This window comes from Sminthopsis crassicaudata, chromosome 3 (genome assembly GCF_048593235.1).
Source record: "Sminthopsis crassicaudata isolate SCR6 chromosome 3, ASM4859323v1, whole genome shotgun sequence".
Taxonomy (NCBI): domain Eukaryota; kingdom Metazoa; phylum Chordata; class Mammalia; order Dasyuromorphia; family Dasyuridae; genus Sminthopsis; species Sminthopsis crassicaudata.
In genome coordinates, this window is record NC_133619.1 from 60,350,361 (window position 1) to 60,370,290 (window position 19,930).

Genomic DNA, 19,930 nt, shown 5'->3' on the forward strand with positions numbered 1-19,930 from the left:
TATTAGGATTCAGGTTGGAAGCTCAGAGAGAACTAAAGGTAAACATCCAAGCCAAGGACAGCTCATGCATTTGTATATTTATTTTGATTTTTTTGAGCTTTCTTCAATTTCATCGGAGACTTAGAGTGTCATTCCCACAAGAACAGAACCCTTAAAATATTTCCAGATGTCCGTTGTCCTGCTGTGTCTATTTTCAAACTTGTAGCTTTGACAAAAGCCTTTAGCTATTTAACTAATTCTTTCCATTTGGAGTTTTGGGGAAAGCCTGATTTGTCTCACTTTGGAACCTAGCTATTTTGTATCATTTTGAATATGCTTTTCAATGTTTTAAGCCTTTAAATTTTGTAAATTATATAGAGGAAATAGCAGGTTTCCAATAGACCTAGATTCTCATTCTTTTAGTATTAGTTGGACATCAATACATGTTGTGTGACTTTGGGCAGACAGTATATAAAACAAGTGTGAATTCTTGTAGTTTTGAAGCAGGCATATTTTGACTACAGGAAATGCAGCTGAAGAATTACTGTTGCCCAAGAATTACTGGTTTTGGGCACTTTGAGAAAAAGAAATTGATGTAAATCTGTCTTAACGTTAGCAAGATTTCTGATTCTGTGCGTACATGACACATTCATCAATAAACTAAGAAAGTGTGGTTCAGGTCATATAAGTAGTTTTCCAACTGGCTCCAGGGCTAGTGTCAGTCTGACATAACAAATGGTAATAGGGAGCCATAAGTCCCAGACCCCTCCAGTGTTCTATACTTTGTTTATTAGTTGAATATAGAACTTTCTCCTGAAATTGGGACTTGAGTCATAATCTAAGGCATGACCAGTAGCTAGAAGGATATAACAAGAATTCAAAAGTATAAAAGGACCAACTCAAATCCAACAATCATTTATTAAATGCTACTGTATGCGAGGTACTATAAGTAAAAAGACAAAATAAAAACCAGTACCTTCCCTTAAGAAGATTATATTCTATACTGCTGTTGTTCCTCAACCGTGATATAAAGATTGTACCTGACTCTGACTATATCTTCCTCCTCTCCCTTCCCACCCCACCTTGATACACAGTAGTTGACAGTTCTACTAATTTTGTGCCTGTTTTCCAAGAGAGAGATTCTTTACTTCTCACTTCCTGATCTTTAAGAGGAATTTAGTTCTTAAGCTGCCAGGTTAAATGAGGTTTAACAAGTACAACTATAGGAAAAGATATGAGGAAGAAAAATAAAATTACAAATTCAACCTTAGTTATTAATAGTTTTGGAACAAACAGTTCTTGGTCATAATGAACAGTTAACTGATTTGGGGTCAGTGGTACATACAACAATAAAGTTAAACTCTCTTTGGTAGATATGACCTCGATTTACTTGTATCATATAGTGGGAATGATCTTTTCTTATAATAGGGTCATGTGGTGTGAATAATCAGCATTATAACAACTGCAGCACAAACTCTATGGCAGTTCCTTAGAATATTTGCCCATTATACAATACATTTATTTCAAAGACTGAAAAAAAAAAAAAAAACTAAACTAAGCAATAGTTGGTTGGTAGCTTAGAAATATAGAATTCAGAAACTTGAGTTATTCTTTCTTTCAATCAATATTGGTCACAATCTAACAGGTTTTTCCTGCATCTGGGGTTCCATACTTGTAAAGTAAGATATTACAAATGTAGAGAAGATTTAGAAATGGACTATTAAGATGCTTAAGTGGTTGAAAAACAGTACCTATAAGAACAAGTTAAAAGAATTAGGATTGTGAACCTGGAAAAAGTGAAACTGAATTCTGAAAATAATAATAATATGAAAAAGATTTTTAGCACAAATAGCATATCTGCAGATTCATTAAATGGGAGAAGGTACTCTTTCTTATAAAAGATAATTTAAGGAGGCAGGAATACGAACTTTCTACTCTAAAATATCAACTCTCCTACTGGTCATTTCATCTTTCTTTCCATTTTAAAAGTCAGAGGATAATTGAAAAGCTGAAAGTCATTTCAGTTCATTTAGTTACAAGTCATTTACTACCATCTTCTCATTTTATAGTTGAGAAAATGGGGAAGCAGAGAAGTGATTTTCTTAAGGTGGTCCTAGTAGGTAGTAAATGTCAGAATTGGAATTTGCACTTGGGCCCTCTGTCTCCCAATTTAGCATTCCTTCTTTTCTTTCCCCCAGAGGTCTTTGAGAATGCTTTTACAAATATAGATACCCTTTTCTGAGATTATCTGTTAATACCTTTAGTAGTTAATGTTGGAGAGGCAGTTGAGATTAGGAATGAGTCATGAGCTAGGCACCTGAAAGGCTCTGGGGGATTCCGAATGAAAGTGGAGAGGCCCAGAAAGCAGGAAATAAATGTAAAAGACAAACTTTATCTCCATCCCTGTTTTTGCTGGCCTGTCTGGTGCTAATGATCATCTAAGTCCTTTTTAAAAAATCTCTGCTCTGGCAGAATAAGAGGAAATGGGTTTAAGTTGAAACACGAGGGATTTAAATTTTAGTGTGTTATTAGACATTGGAACTGCTTTTTGAGGAAAATCCTTAAAATAAGTTCATTTCCCTTTTCTAGGATTATGTCTGATATCTACAGGAGTGGAAGGATAAACTAGATACTAACTTCAGGTTCTTTCTGACACCCTCTATTTCTTGGTTGGTGGTATTATTCAGTCCTTTTGGTCATGCTTTACTTTTCATGACCCAATTGGGATTTTCTTGGCAAAGATACTGCAGTGGTTTTCCATTTCCTCCTCCAGTTAAATTTTACAGATGAGGAAATTAAGGCAAATGGGGTTGTGACTTGTCCTAGCTAACAAAGTGTCTAAGGTAACCTCCCCAAGATGACTTTAGCTTGCAGTCTATCTACTGTACCACCTATTTGCCCTCCCTCTATTTCAATTCTTTTTTTTTAATGGTAAATTTTGGTGCACTCTTGAATCAAGTATTCAGATAGAGAATGCTTGCCAGTTGGGAACATCCCATGACAATTAGTGACCTTTCTTTTCTGTAGTCGTGGATCCTGGGGCCAGATTTGACCAGTGTAAAGGAGATAGGGATCTGCTCCCACGGCTTCCACTTGTTGGCAAGCCAGGCACAGGATCAGGATGGGCAAGTTTGGATGACAGCTTCTCTGGCAGCCTGTGATCTTCTTTGTATTGTCATGCACAGGTTATAAAAGCCATCGAGGAAGGCTACCGGCTACCTCCACCAATGGACTGCCCCATTGCTCTCCACCAGCTGATGCTAGACTGCTGGCAGAAGGAAAGAAGTGACAGGCCTAAATTTGGACAGATTGTCAACATGTTGGACAAACTCATCCGCAACCCTAACAGCCTGAAGAGGACGGGTACTGAGAGCTCCAGGTCAGCAGCGCTTATGTAATGGTGATAGATGAGGGAACCTATGGAAGGTGACAGGCAAGCAGTAACTCACCCTCACTCAGAATATTGTTCTCCTATTAGAGAATGTTTCCTGGCTCTCACCAATAGGGGCAGCTTTTTTCTTCAACGGGGGATTGCTTTCAAGAAATGCTTCTGCTGCCATTCCTTGTCAATGCTGAAAAGATCAGCAATCTGGCAGGCCAAAAGAAATAATTAATGACTCTTTTAAAAATGTCAGTGAAACCATTACCTAAGTCCAGATAGTCTTGACATTTTTATTTTACTTTATTTTTGGAAATTTTAGTAAAATGGGACATAACATATAATTTTGAGAAGTGTTCCATACCAAGTAAAGATGCCAAATTTCTGAAAAGGGACAAAGAAGAAATAACCTAGAAACAATGTAGAAGAGATGGAGAAAAGAATAATTTAGAAATTAAAAATGCTTCATTATTTACAGAAAGCTGAGGCTGATCTTGGTTTTATTGGCAAAAAAAAAAAAATCCAACATGAGAAACTGTTTTTCTGTTTCCTTATATAACAGTTAGGCACTAAAACATTAGATTGAATATAAAAGTTATTTTATATTGTAAGACAGGTGAGTAATTCTAGCTCCTTAGCTCTTACTATCTGGCTTCCAAAGTGGATAATGTTGTGGGAAAAGATCATATTGAAACTTACAGAATCTGGTTAAAAATACAAAATAATTGTACTTCCCACATAAGTAATTTTGGGGAGGGAGATGAGGATGAGGAGCATAAGAGAAAGAAACTATTGGTAAAGAAAATGGGCAAACAGTAAAGAAAATGGGCTGAGCATCATAAAGAACAAACAGTAACAAAAAAGCATAATCTGATTAAAGATTTTCATAGTTATATATAATTAAAAATAAATTAAAACTGAAAGCTTCTTAAAAAGCTAACAATAGGAAAGTGGTTAAATAAATTGTAACCTAGTCACATAATGGGCTAATATAATATAATTAAAAATAACCAGGGTGAGAAATACAAAGACATCTGTAAAGATCTTTATGAAATAATGCAAGGCAGGGAGGGTTAAGCAGGATAAAAAGAAGAGAATGCACAATACGCACAACCAAATAAGAGGAAAGGAGGAGAATAAATGGACAATCAGAATCCTTTGGGGAAGGAGTGAGGAGAATTTATAATGATATCTTAAATGTAAAATTAATTAATTTAAGTATAAATTCTTTCTAAGTAAATTTTATTGATTGATTTGATGTTCTGTATGAAGTTGTTAATAAAATTTTATTTTTTTTTAATTTAAAATTTAATTTTTTAAAGAAGGTAAAAAGGACATATGTGTTTGTAAAGCCAAAAAAAATTTTTCCACTTAAAAAAATCTGTATCTGCTACATTTCTTATTCATGGACAATGTACAAATATGTTTGGCATGGCAGCATGTACAAAGATTAATATTTTCAATCCCAGGAACTTCTTGGTTCATACTCTTGAGATCTCAAAAATACCAAAAAAGAAACTATTTACACATTCATATACAACACATCTGGGGAACTAACTTCCTTTCAACTATTCCTACCCATTTGTTTTATAGTCCCCATCCCTCTTGTATCTCAAACTTTCTACACATACACCAGAAATTACACAGCATGGCATACTGGCTAGAAAAGCCATGGAGACCTGGATTCAAATCTCACTTCTATTACACACTGACTGTATGGCCCTGGCCAAATACTTTAATCACTCAGTGTTCTAGTTCATTGAAACTGTAGGAAGTGCAGCCTACAGTAGATAAAAAGGTAATTGGGAAATGGTGAACAAAATAAGTAAAAATATCATACCATATAGATAATGTTAATTTGTGGTTTTCTAAACTAATCTGCAACCTACAGAGATTTCTTTAAATTTAAGTTTGATACCACTGCTCTCTCCAAGTTTTTAAGTTGCTCAGAAGATGCTGACTTGCCTTGTTAAAGGGAATTTTGTCATTTGGAAGTTCCTGACACTAATGAAATCACAAGTCTAGTCCCTATCCCTCTAGAATAAATCCCATATAGTCCTGCATGCATATGATACAGAATAGCAAGTAAAGAGTAGATTATTAGTTCCCCAGTCCCCCATCTTGGCTTCCCCAGCTAACTTTACTTTGGAAGTCTCTAGGAGGGAGGAGAATAAAAGGAAGCTTGGTGCTTCCCTTGTTTATCTTTATCTCCTACTTTGCCTACTAATTTTAAACTTTGGATAGCTGGATTTTGCTAGAGTAACATCAGAGAAAATTTTGTGATCAGCATTTCTATGAGGTGTGCTTGCTTTCTAATTTCCACAGCTCCTGTCCAAAGGGGCCCTTGTGCTAGTGGTCACCTTGCCCTAGGAAAGACAATTCACTCACAGCTTCCCCTGAGCCTTTTTTGGCCTCCCTCAGCATCAGCAGGGCAGGAGTGGAGACACAATGGAGATGGGATATAGCCACTGAATAATGGCTGTGTTTCAATCATCTCAACTATTATGTCTGCACATATTGTGGGTTACCCAGAGTATGTTTTTTTTTTTAATGATAAGTAACAAGCAAGGTGTTGCTGTTCCTAATTCTGTTTCTAATATTCCTGGATTAAAGGAAACCTATTTTTCACTTTTAGGCAGTTGTGCTTCTAGATGATGATTTATCATGCATATTCAAGGAAAGACAAAGTTATGTGACCAAAGAAACTTTTTATCATAGTTCTTCTATTTGCCAACTCACAAATGAAATGCAATTTTCTTGGTTAATTTATTTTAGAAAATAAACATTATAATATCTAGTGACTCCTCCTCTTGTTCATTTCCACATTTTGCTGGGTTTTTTTTCTTTGTTGTCTTAAGCCAAGAGGTCCCTAAAGTGAGCACATTCTTTGCTCCCTCCTTCCAACTAGCTTTCCTATACCTCTATTATATTTTTCATATACTAATCTGACTAATAGGTCCTTTAAGATGTGAGATTGGGGATAACATAGACCAGAGGTTCTTGACTTTTTTTTTATAATGGACCCCTTTAGCAGTTTAGTTTCAGAAATAACATTTTTAAATGCATAAAATAAAATATATAGGATTACCAAGGAAATAAGTTATACTGAAATATAATCATCAAAGTAGAAAAAAACAAGTTTATGAGACCCCAGATTAAAGACCCCTTTTAACAGACAGGTTTGTTTTATCATAGGAAAGAGAGAAGAATCATAAAAATGTAGAATTAGATGTAGAAAGGATCTCAGTGGTTCCGTTGTACACAGAACGAACTTTTCCAGAGAAGTGGAGTGATCATTTCAGTCTCAAAGATAGTGAGTGGTAGATCTGGGATTTGACTCCAAATCCAGTTTTATTTCTACCCTACAAGGGTTTGAAACTAGGGGAATCATTCAAAGCAAATCAACCTTTGTCCATGTCCAGCATTTTAAATCAAGGTTATTGTGGTCGTAGCAAATAGATCATAACACAGAGAATGAAAAACAGAACAGTCTTAAGGAAAAAAAAAACAAATGTCAATATGATTTTATAGTTAATTTTAAGTAAAAGTATACAAGATGCCTTAATAGAGCCTGTGATATTAGGTAAATCTCCAATGAAAAGAAGTCACAACCATACTAACTAATAATTCCTATTAATATGATAGTATGTCTTAATACTATTAGGAATGCCAAGAATTCTGTCTGAATCCTTGGTAGCAATTTGACAGTGACCTTATAAAAAACACCTGGCATGAAATATACATAAACTAATAAATAAGCTAATAATAAGTGCATTGAATTTGTTGAAATCATTATTCTGCAGCCCCAGTCAGGGAATATGAGAAGCACATTCCACAGCCCAAACAATGATCAAAGTGACCATTATTCCCGCCAGTCTTGGCACACGTGCTGTTCAGGAATGGATTGATTAAAAGAGGGATTAACTCCCTGCTGTCCCAAGTTTGTTTCACTGCACTGAGCTTGCCTGAAAAACTGGTTGGAAACATGCTTGACTTGAGTTCTTGCTGTTTTCTGTGCTTCCCTCTCAAGCCTGGCAGGCTACGGGCTTATGGTCCCCGCCCTCTGCATTGGCTCCTCCCCAACCCCAACTCATACTTCACTAGGGTTTCTATAGTTGCTGAACTCAAGTCTGTGATATGTCATGTTGGTGAGGGCCAGGCTCATTCTGTGTGGGTTACGGCTAAAGAAGCCCAGCCAAAGTGTAAATGCTATGATAAATAAAAAGATAAAAGCTGTGAACATTAATGTACTGGAAAATCCAGTTATGACCAATCCTGAAAATTAAATTAAAATAAAACACACGAAAAATACAAATGACTTATGATTTTGTAAGAGGGGAAGAAAATTCCTTAGGTTATACTTTTTAGTTATGCTATTCAGGAAAGGTAGCACTTTCCAGTGGATACTCCAGTGGATAGTGGGATGGATAGTGGGATGGCTTTAAAGCCAGGTAGATGTAAGTTCAACCTGGTGGCTCTAGGCAATTCACTTAAAGTCCAAATGCCCCAGGTATTATTCTAAGACTATAAGTTAAAGATTTGATATACAGTTTACTTTTATTAAGTGTTTCTTTGCTTTAATATTATCTGATACACATTCTCTTTAATCTGTGCCTTGAAGGATAGTGAAATCACAAAGTTCTAAGAAGAGTTACTCTCCACTTTGAGCCCCCAGTAGCTTGCCTATAGCTCAAGCAAGCCAACAATTTGCTCCTTGCTCAGGCTCTCACTTCATACAAAAATGTCATGTTTACATTTCATTTAAAGCAATATATAAGTTACAGGTTTGGATTCTTAAAGTTACAGACCATAAGTTGCTGATCAGTTTTGATAGCTGGTTCCAACTCAGAAATTGAAATCAGAATTCAGACTTTTCTCCTCCTCTCTTTAAAGGAACAAAACAGACTGTGTCATCCAGAGATTTTCTCCCTTCCCTCTTACACTCAAAATTTTTAGGGAATTTGAACTTTGTCAGTATCCCTTTGATGCTAACCATTTGTCTCCATTGCTTCTGTTTCCAGGCCCAATACTGCCTTGTTGGATCCTAGCTCTCCTGAATTTTCTGCTGTGGTATCTGTAGGTGATTGGCTGCAGGCCATTAAAATGGACCGGTATAAGGACAATTTCACAGCTGCCGGGTACACCACCCTTGAGGCTGTGGTGCACATGAACCAGGAGTAAGTACTCAGCGATGTAACAAAAAAGGGTAAATCTAGATTTAATCCGTCTTTTAAATTTAAGTTAATTTATTTATATTGCTTGGAGCTTGCATACTCATCTTGCTCGTTGCAACATGGAATGCCTCTCATTTTGATCGAATGAAATTTTGCAAAGCACTTCCATTGTGACATCAAATTGCTTAAGTAAACATTTCTCTCCACCTGCCTTGTTATGCCATATTAATTGTGCTTGATTCAAATGTGTGTTGCATCAGCCTCAGAAACAAGAACCTGAGCCCTCCTTTCTCTCTGTTTTGCCCCGATGCAGTGACCTGGCGAGAATCGGCATCACAGCTGCCACGCACCAGAACAAGATCTTGAACAGCGTCCAGGCAATGCGAACCCAAATGCAACAGATGCATGGCAGGATGGTTCCTGTCTGAGCCAGTACTGAATAAACTCAAAACTCTTGCAATTAGTTTACCTCATCCATGCACTTTAATTGAAGACCTGCACTTTTTTTACTTCGTTCTCGCCCTCTGAAATAAAAATCTGCAGCATTGCTTGGTGGATGGAATTGCTGAAACTGTGGGGCCTCCACTATATAAATGACAACGTGTCATTGAAACCAGACCTGGAACAAATTGTTTCTCAAAATATATTGCCATCAATCCACAGTGTGTAATATACATGTACCTATATAAATATAACATCACCTCCAACTTTTTGGTGTTGTGTTCGTTGCCAGATGCTGGGCTTCTACCCACAGCCTTTCTCCTCTCCCCTTGGAATTACATCCATAGTATTTTATTTGTGGGATAAATCATACTCCTGCATCTTTCACTGGAATGAAGAATTTGCCCAGGATATCCTCTACAGACTTGATCTTGGCTTACAGGGCATCATAGATACTGAGGGAAAATCTCCGTGAAAAATACCATGTGGCTGCTCAGTGCCTCACCATAGGTGCTTGGCCGGGGCCAGGCTTAAGCTGCCTTGTGGATTACTGGAAAAGAAAGGAAGAAAGAAAAACAGGGAAAAAAAAAAAAAAAAACAAACATAACATGCCGAAACCTCTACACAAAGAGGTCTGTTTCTTTTCTAGTTGTTTCTGTGCCATATAATATCTTATCCTATGAACGCTACGGACTTTTTGTAACTACCTTATTGACAGCTGCCTGTGACAATCTTGGATTGGCAACTTCCATACTTCCCTCGTTTTTAGAAGCAACCAAAAAGCGAAAAAGGTCAGTGAAAGAACAAACCATGTATTTCTCCCAACAATGTATACCTTTATTGAATGTCTCCTTACTTGAAATACTGTTTGATAATCATGCTATTTAATCTGGGCCTCCTAGGATGGTGAAATCATAGGTCTCTATGAAGAGGTGCTCCCCACTCTGAGCTGGGGTAGCTTGCCTGTGGCTCAAGCAAAACGATAGTTTGCAGCCTTACTCAGTCTCTCACTTCATGCAAAAATCTCATGATTACACTTCATCATTTCATCAAGATGGCTCTGCTATAACTCTGGCTGAGTCTGAGAGGCCATATCCCCATATTTTTCATACTTCTCTAATAAATCAATCCAAATATATATATATATATAAAATTTGCACTAAAAGAAAAATCATAGTTGTTTCCCAGTATTGGAAATGCTCCTGTCATTGAACCTACCCTGGTTAACAGAATCTGCCCAAGAAAGCTGCTAAGTCTGATAATATGAGGCAATAATATAGACCTCTAGTCCTCTACATCTTATCTTCTGATCTATAGAACTCACTCTAGAATTAACTTAATTAGCAACTAAGGGGAGTTTATGTATCATTAAATATTTAATTTATTATAGTCATATTCTTATCAAATTGCTTCATTTACTCTGCTTCATTTCTTAGCATGTCTTTTGGAATTAGTCACATTTTTTAAAGAATTAATTAATGAATGCAAAAGGACTTATTAAGGCTTTACTGTCTTCCAAATATTGCACTAAGGATCAGATAGATAGATAGATAGATAGATATAGATATAGATATATAGATATATTGCTAGGGCAAAAAATGCTGCTGTTAGTATCTTATTATATAAAGGACTTAAATACTCTTCTGTCACTGATCTCTTTGGTATAGTGTGATTGCTGGGTCAGATGTCATTTAGTTCCTTTTCTTTTATAATTACCAAATTTCAGAGAGATTTCTTGTCATTTGACAAGTCACAGGGAGTCAGAGTAGCCTTTAGTGAAATGAGAAGTGATACTATACTAAGTCTAGTTGAATAAACAGATCCAGATGCTTAGAAATTTTAGAATGCTTTATGAGTTGGAAAAATTTTTCTTTTGGGTAAAATTAAACATATGAACTTTAGAAAAATACAATCGGTTAATAACTAGTTAAGAGCTATTGCTATTCAGTAAGTTCAGCCTTATCTGACTCTTTGTGATCCCATTTTATGGTAAAGATAGTGGATCAAAGATAGAACTTGACATTTTCTTCTTCGGTTCATTAAACAAATAAGAAACTGAAGCAAATGGCTAAATAATTTACAGCTAGTTTGAATTCAGGAAGATAAGCTTCCTAATTATAGGGTTTGTTGCTCTGTGAACTGACACCATTTAGCTGCCTACTCTTAAGAACCTACTATGTGCCAAACAACTTGTGAAAAAGAAACTATTGACCATGAATAGAGGTGCATGGTTGTATTCAATCATGCAGAACTTATACAGGAAAGGCAGCAATAGTACTTTAGAAAGACGGGTTATGCAGACTCCTGGAGGAATTGAGACCCTACCATAGGGAGCAGGATTCTTTCTGAATGTATTCCTTTTTTAGATCTTTTGTAGAGGATCATCCAACATATAATGATATTCCTCCAGGAAGGACTGTTTCTGCAGTGGTGAACTGCAGGAGTGGGGCAGATTTGTACTGTATATCAATAGGTAGATCTCTGATCAGCTCTAGTCATGGATTTTGTAGCTGCTATGACTCGAGGAATCCAAATAGATGAGAGTAGGACCTTGAGAAGAAAAATGAAGAAGATAGTCCATGATCCCACACACTATACTGAGGCAAGGAGAGGAGGAAGAATTTGCCATTCTCCAGTTTGATGGAGTGAGCCTTTGCTTTCCTTCTATCTAGTCAGAAGGTCTTGAAAAGCCTTCCCTTTAGACCTTTCGAATAGGAACTTTTGTCTTTCTTTGTATCCTTAGTGGTTACCCTGGCACATAATAGGTGCTTAATATTTATTGACTGACTGGCACATCTTAGGCATTTCCTAAATATCTATTGACTGATTAGCCAAAGGAGAAACACTTTGAGATTTTCTCTTCTTTTTTCAGTACTATTCCTTTCTTGTCACATTTATTAATGCTAAGAACAATAAATAGGATCAGACAGGGAACTCAGAAGGTCCCCAAACTAGGGGATCTGAGACAACTGGTCTCGACTTGTCCCATTATGGTCATACTCTCTAACCTTTTCCCTTTTCATCCCTGAAGCCTTCTATTGAAGGGCTTCATTACACACACCTCAACTATAATTTTGAAAGTTCTTCTTCAAGTTATTGGCTTAAATAGCTCAATTCATTCCCTAAAGCAAAATCCTAGAGTTTTTTCTTTTTCTTTTTTTTGGACTGGGAAAATCTAACTTCTTTAACTATGTCATTTCTATCACTTCTAAACAATGGCAAGCAATGATTTTAACAACATTTCCCCCTAGGCTTTAACCTGAAAGCTACTTCTTTAGTGCATGTGATGTTAAATTTGATGCTGTCAAATGATGGCAGCTGGATGCAAACCTCATTTGTGATACTGGTAGTAAAATCCTTTCTGTTCAGAAGGAATTTGAGATTTATTTTTTTTAAAGCCACTCCAATGATTCACATGTTAGTGCCATTTCAGCTGAAGCCTAGATATTCATGGGAAAATATGATTTTTTTTTGTAGATTGGTTCTTTTATTTATTTGGAGTTACTATGCCCTTTAAGAAACCTATAGAGAATTTTATTTTCTTTTTTCTGTGAACAAGTTCTAAAGATGTGATCTTATATTTTAAGAGGGGAAAAAACCCAGACCAAAAAAAAATTAACCATCAGGATTTATATTAGAAGATTCTGGAGAATTTTAGAGTTGACTTTAGCTACAGTTGACATTTATATGATACAGTATCTCCGCTGATCTTTTCAGGAGCTTGCAGAAGTAGGTTTTATCTTCATTGTCCAGATGAAGCACACAGAGATATTAAGAGATTAAGTGATTTACTCAGGATCTCACAACAAGAGATTTGAATCTAGGTCCAGTACTACTTTCAATAATAATAATAACAACAATAGCATTTATACAATATTTTGAAGTTTGCAAAGTGCTTTATTAACATTTATTTGATCCTCCCAACAATCCTGAGAAGTAGGTACTGTTATTATTATCCCCATTTTAGAAATGAGGAAACTGAGGCATACAGAAATTAAATGGCTTGTCCAAGACTATGCAGCTAGTAAATATATGAGGCAAATTAATATGAGGTAAATATCTGAGTAAATATTTGAATTCAGGTCTTTCTGATTCCATATCTATCCATTATGTTGCATGATATTTAAGTCCAATAAAAAAAGTGCTTAATGCATATCTACTATGTGCAAAGCACTCTGCTAAAATCTGGGGATCCAAATAAATTTCTCTTTAGTCCAATATTCCTCTAATTGTGATCTCTGGTTTAGTTAATTTCCTCACAATCACTAAGGACTTCAAAAAGTACCTGCTTTTTAGAAGGGACTTGTGAGTGATTAAAATGAAAGTCAAGGTTGAAGCCATTTTTACAGGGAATTTGTTTTGAATGCTGCTTTCTTAGTTTAACAACTTTAATGTGAGATTGCAAATTTTCTGTATGCTCCTGGCTAAGACACTGAAAAACATTTAACTCACTCTTCCCACTGACTACTATAAGCATCAGAGTAAATGTAGCTAAAATAAAAATATGGATAATGGAAGGGAGGGGACCTAACACAACCTAAGCCTGAAAATCAGGCAGATCTGTGTTTTGGAACCAGGTCTGTATGTGCTGAGTGTGACTCTGGGAAAGGCACTTAGCTTTTTCCATAGCTCTGTCTCTCCACCTGAAAATTAAGGATAATGATACCCTAGTAATGATACCTTAGCTAACTCACAGGGATGTTGTAAAGATATATGAAATATTCTTATGTGAAACACCCTGAGCCCCTGAGAAGAAAGGTGCTCTATAAATCCAAGGTAGTTGTATTATCATTCATACATCTTTCACTGGTGATTCAGAATGTTTTATTGAGACATGCCAGACAGGGGTGAAATTAAGTTCATTAATACAGTGTAGTAACGAAAGGACTCTTTTGGTACAAGTGAGCAGACTTTAAAATTCAATCAAAATCAACAGTCTTGAATATATTATCCTCCTCTTTCCCCCCTCTCCCCCCCACCCCGGCTGGCCCAATTCTCCCTTCTTCCTAATTTTTCAATTTTTGTCAAAGATACGATCATCCTCCCAGTCACTCAGACTTGGCAGTCCGGTATCATCATGGATATGTTCCCTCCCCTCTCATATTCTCTCTTTTTCTCTCTGTCTCTCTGTCTCTGTCTCTATCTGTTTGTCTCCATTTGATACACATACATTCTCTTTCTTCATCCCCACTATCTTTCTCTCTCTGTGTCTCTCTTTCCCCCAACCTCAATCTCTCTATCTCTGTCTCTAGTTCTCCCTATCTCTGTCTCTAGTTCTCTCTGTCTCTCTCTCCCCCAATCCTTTTTCTTTGTATCTCTTAACTCTATGTGCCTTTGCCTCTGTCTGTCTCTATCATTTTCTCTGTCTCTCCCCAATCCCCTCTCTCTGTAACTTTAATTCTATCTCTCTCTTGATCTCTCTCCAATCTTTTTCTCTTCCAGCCCCTTATCCAATCAGTTGCTAAGTCCTGTTATTTCTATCTTCACAAAACCTTTTTTATCTTCACAAAACTCCTTTTTCTCTCCTGTGACACTACAACTATCATGATAATACTTTTGGATCAGAGAACTTGGATTCAAATCCTGACACTATCACTTTCTGTCTGATCTTGAAGAAATTACTCAATCTTTTAAAGATTTACTTTCCTCATCTATAAAATGAGTGCTTTGGACAGGAAAGTTTACATGATCATTTAAAACAATCCACAACTAAACTGAAACCTACTAAGATACTTCATGAAAATCTTCCTAAGCACTTACTCAGTGCCCTCAAGGAGCTTATAGTTTTTTGGAAGGATATGTCATGCACACTGATTGATAAGAAGAAAATAAAGCAATTTCAAGAGGAAAAGAAAGCTAAAAACATATAGGGGAAATAATCAAGAAGGGTGGGGGGCAATAATTTAGGGATGGTTTGAAGATTCTACAAGTCAGAGGGAGGAGGAAGCTGCATTCTGTATATGAAGTGGCAGGTGGATTGTCGTGCAGGGAAGAACTGATTTACCTAGAGGAGGAGACCAGGAAAGTCAGAACTAGATTGCAGATCTCCTTAAATACCAGGCTGGGGATTTCTCTGTTTTGTCCTTGAGAGAATAGAGAGCCATTGATATTTTTTGAGCAGGGGACTGGGATGATTAAATGCATGTTTTAGAAATGTCTGGTTGACATGTCTATGGTGGCTTGAAGAAGAGAAAATAGATACTGGGTGGGGGGGACCACAAGAAAAATCATTACAATAATAAAAATAAGGGGTGATGAGATTGGAGGCTCCATGGATGGAAATTAAGGGAGATAGGTGAGAGAAGTTGTGGAGGCAAAAATCAATCAATATTGGCTGTTATTTGGATATGGAGGGAGATGGTGAGAGAGAGGACAAAGTCAAGACCAGTGCTAAGGTTGAACACAGATGACTGGATGGATGGTGGAAACGTAGACAAAAATAGAGATGTTTGAAGAAAACATGGAAGAAACATAATGAGTTTTAGAGGTGCTGAGTTTGAGATGAATATGGGATAAATAGATGGAGAGGTCCAGTAAGCAACTCATAATGTGGGCTTTTTGCCTAGGAGAAAGATTAGGGCTAGATACATAGATTGGGGAGCTGTATAGAGATAATAAATTGAGGAGGTGTTTATCAGAAATGATGAGATGATTGATGAAGAGAATATTAACAGAAAAAGAATGGGGATCAATGTTTAACAGAGTTTTGGAAAATGCAGAATATTCATGTCAGGATGATTAGATAAATCTTGGGCAGAAAGCTCATGAAGTGTTGATCTCAAACTCTATTAAAAATATTACTTTGGTAAATAGTATTAGATAACACAGCTATTTCCCCATTTCAGAGAATGAATATCATTAATATTTTGTTACAATGCATTCTAATCCTATATAATAGATTTTTTTTATCATAGATGAGTTTATTGCAGAGAGCTGACTTCTCTCTATTCTTTTATTCAGAGGACAAATAGCCAAAATTCTATTCATTTTACAAAATAGCCAGTAAAAGAAAATGAAACTCTAAATCATCTAGATCTTTATTTATGAAATGAAGAGAGAGGAATGAGAGAAGGTATATTACTGCAATTTTCCTTATCTTCCTTTTGAAAAAAATAGACTTTTATTTTTTTTTTTTACCATTAAAATCCTCAGAATAAAAATCAACCACCTCAAATTGTGGATGTACCCAAGGAGTTTGTAACAGTGAAAAATGATCCATGTTGGGAAGCAAAGGCAGGTTTTGATTTCCCATGAAAATGATGCAGAGATGCTCACAATGATAATTCTATAGCCGAAGATTCCATTTGTTGGCCTCCCTTAATTCTATAGTAGAAACCATTTGAAAATCAGTTTAATTTTTTTTAAATTATGTCTTATTTTACAATGAATGGCCTGGATAGATGGATACTTAACTTTAGTTATTGCACCCCTCACAAACTTTATAATTTAAAATTACTGAGGGAAGAATTTATAAGTGAACTCAATCTTAAGGAAAACTTTCTTTTCTTTTTTATAAAATTCTGAATGCAATATATTTTTCAAATAATTCTCACTTAAGAAGAAAGAGCCTCTAAGAGTTAATTTCAAGTATTTATTTGACTTCCCTCTCTTTTCTTCATGTCAAAAGAAAAAAATATCATTCCAAGTATATTCCTTTGCCCTATTAGGATTTTTTAAAAATAGATTACAAGTTCCTATACACTGCTCAATATCATTAGAAATATAGTAACATCAATAATCCTAATGACTAGCTATGAAAATCAACCAGGTCAAAAATGGTTCTTTCATTTAGAGGTTTTTGACTAATGGGATAAAGTTGGAACAGAACAAATGGTTTCAGAGTCTTAATGCCAACAATCCTTGATGCCACAGTGTTGCATAAATAAGACTAGTTTCCTGTGTCTTCCCTGAATATGTACAATTTCTAGTAACTTTGATCAGCATTTTAGATATTCAGTTTTATTTGCTCACCTTGTTCTCAGTCCCAAGATTCCTTTCATCCTTAGAGAAGACCATGTTCTTATCTCTGTTACTGGTTGATTACTGAATTATATATCTATAATTATACATCTATCAGTCAATCATTTAGTATATATTCATTCTTTATCTACTATGTATCACATGATTCATTTGAAAAGCCATCTTATCTAATATGTCATCTTTTATTTCTTGGTATTTCTTTTTTATAAATCAACCAAAAAAGATTTCTTTAGCATCTAGTATATTCTGGATTTGGATTTTAAGTTCAGGGGATACACAGTAACTTTAGCATCTAGTACATTCTGGATTTGGATTTTAAGTTCAGGGGATACATAGTAAAAAATTAGTCACTGCCTTCAAGGAATTTTCAGCTTATTAAGGAATCAATAAATACATATACACATTGCTAGTGTCAACTAGATGTGATACCTTGGGATTTTATACTGTATTAGGAGCATACATTTACTGAGTATATTTCACATATGAACACATTGCTGCATGCTTAGGCAGATGGAATTTAAATAAGAAATAGCCCTGGACATCATGCCAACATAATGGGAAAATCTAATGTGATTATTTCATGTTCTGACATTAGGTAGTTAACACTTCTCCACAGAGTATTACAGAATGTGTAATTTTAAAATTGGAAAAGAACTTAGAAATCATCTAGTTGGATTCTACAGTAGTTAAGCATTTTTATTCCTATTTTTCAGAAGAGAAAGTCAATGTAGAAAGGTTCAGCAAAATTACATGACTGAGCTAAGATTAAAAGTTGAGGAGCTATTCCCATCTCATTTTAGAGGTTGCTGCCTGACTTGCCATGTCATATTTTCTGCCCGGATCTTTTCATAAAGAAAGCTTGAAGTTAACTCTGTTGTCTATCTCGAAACTTTGCCACAACATTTGTCTAATATATTCCTTTCTTCTGTTTGTAGGGAAAGTGGATTCTTTTTTATTTTCTTTTGGCCTCATGGCCCTTCCTGATGATCATATTGACCATGGGGAATGAACTTCAAGAAGTCAAACTTGAACTTGAATCCTTCCAAATTCCACGGGCCTCCTGCTTCCAACCGCGCCACTTTGGGATGGGGCAGAGACACTGGACAAAAGAGCATTGGTCCCTAAAAAGCAAAAGCATGTGACTTTCAGATTTCCTTTTTCACATTGGAAGAAGACATCATCACTACGACCAACACCACCACCAAACCTCCTAGGCTCAGCATCTATTCTCTCCAGTTTTCACTTTGAGGAATGTACTGTATTGAAGCGCTAGCCCTGCAGAGTCCCTGTTTTTCTCCTTGTTTTGATTTTTATTTATACATATTTCCATATCTCTTTCCTGTATGTCACTGCTGCATCTGGATGATGGCAAGTGACCCAACACTACAGGTCTTAACATGGACGCCAAGCCAGGTGCCGCCACGCTGAACAAAGCCAGTTCATGGGAGCTGCCTAGTATATGCATTGCTGAAGTTACATTTTACACGAGATGTGCCATTGCAGTGATATAAATATATTTTTTTTCTAGACTAAATAATGAGCTGACTATCTCTTTTGATGTGTGTACATAGGGGTGAGTGTGTATGTGTGTATGCATATGAGTGAATGAATGTGAATACAGGCACGTATGTACATGTATTATCTCATGATTAGAACTGCCTATGGATGTCTTGGAAAAAGTCCCTCCTGGGACTCTCCTAGGGTACTGGCTTTCCACCACATCCAAGCTGACAAACAACATGAGATAGTGGGTCTGTAGACTATGTCTTTCCTACTAGCAAGAAAACACAGAAGTGTTAAGTTTCCTGTATCTCTAAGTGTATTTTGTAGCTGCCACGCTAACCTTAATCAATAATCCTGCATCCTGCAGCCTAAGACGGAGGCACTTTCACCTTAGTTACGGAATGATTGATGAGAAAAAAAAAAGTCCGTTCAGGTGATGGAGCAGCCATCAATGTTGCTAATTCTGATTCGTCGTTCTCAGAATCACACTTATTGAAAAAGGGGAGGGGATGAGATCTATATCTGGTTACCTGAAATATAAAATAGTAAAAAGCCTATTTTCCTGCATAAATGGACTTGTTAAATGTGAACAAATATATGCAATTCTATACAGTCAGAGCTGCACTCTGACATCAGTGTCAGGTGCTAAGAAGGTTGTGTCCTATAATTAATAGCTTGTCTCCCAACATCACAGAAAACCACATGCCAGTGATGTTTGAGGGTACACTCTTAGGTACATGCCAAGTAGCTTTAGCACTTCCAAGTTCCAAATTATCATGGAAAATTACTTTCATAAAGGGAAATAACCTACCATAAGTTCCTATGGCCCTCACAATGGCACCAGCATCTAGAATCTGAGGTAGAATGTGAAGATTGAGTGCTGACAAAAACTACTTGTTCATGGACGGGAAATGTATACCAAACTCCAGCCAATGTACTGCCATTCTGCGGATTCAGTTATGTGACTGCCATGCATGATGGGTGCAAAGATTGCTATAGCATCATGTATCGAGATTAAAAAAAACCACAACAAAACATCACTGACAAGAGGCAAAATGCTGAATCTATGCCCACTATCTACCAACCTTGATTGTATTAAGACAGGGTGTGGGGCACTGTAATCTAGAAACTATAATAGAGAGTCAAAATTAATTTTCCTGTATGTTACCCCTCCTTAGGCCCTTATTTTTTTTAAAGGGAAGTGCCTATAAATAGATATTTGGAGAATATTAATATAAATCATAGGATGCTCTGAGCAGACTCTCTCAAAAATAAGTTTATTTCCTGATCTCTAAAATGAGGGGGGATTAGATAATTGGCCAAAGAAGTCTACTGTGCTAGAGACAGAGAACAAGATGAATAAGCCTGTTTTTGCTCCACTTTATATCTTCCCTAGAATCTAGCACAGTGCTTTGCACATAGTAGGCACTTAATAAATGTCTTCTTTTTAATTGAGTTGAATCAATTGTGATCT

The 19,930-nt window shown here is 36.2% G+C and overlaps 1 protein-coding gene across 3 annotated transcripts in view; it reads left to right on the forward strand.

Annotated features, from left to right (window-relative positions):
- EPHA4 (EPH receptor A4) overlaps positions 1-9,580 on the forward strand; it is a 157,171-nt gene extending 147,591 nt beyond the window's left edge. Inside the window, exons 15-17 of one of the 3 annotated variants that reach the window (XM_074298626.1) lie at positions 3,165-3,358; positions 8,380-8,535; positions 8,846-9,580. In XM_074298626.1, the coding sequence (XP_074154727.1) occupies positions 3,165-3,358; positions 8,380-8,535; positions 8,846-8,960 (465 nt within the window). In that variant the 3' untranslated portion in view covers positions 8,961-9,580. Of the gene's footprint in view, positions 1-3,164; positions 3,359-8,379; positions 8,565-8,845 lie in introns of all 3 variants that reach the window. The other 2 variants (XM_074298627.1, XM_074298628.1) reach the window with 2 other exon arrangements.
- Positions 9,581-19,930: the final 10,350 nt, after the last annotated feature.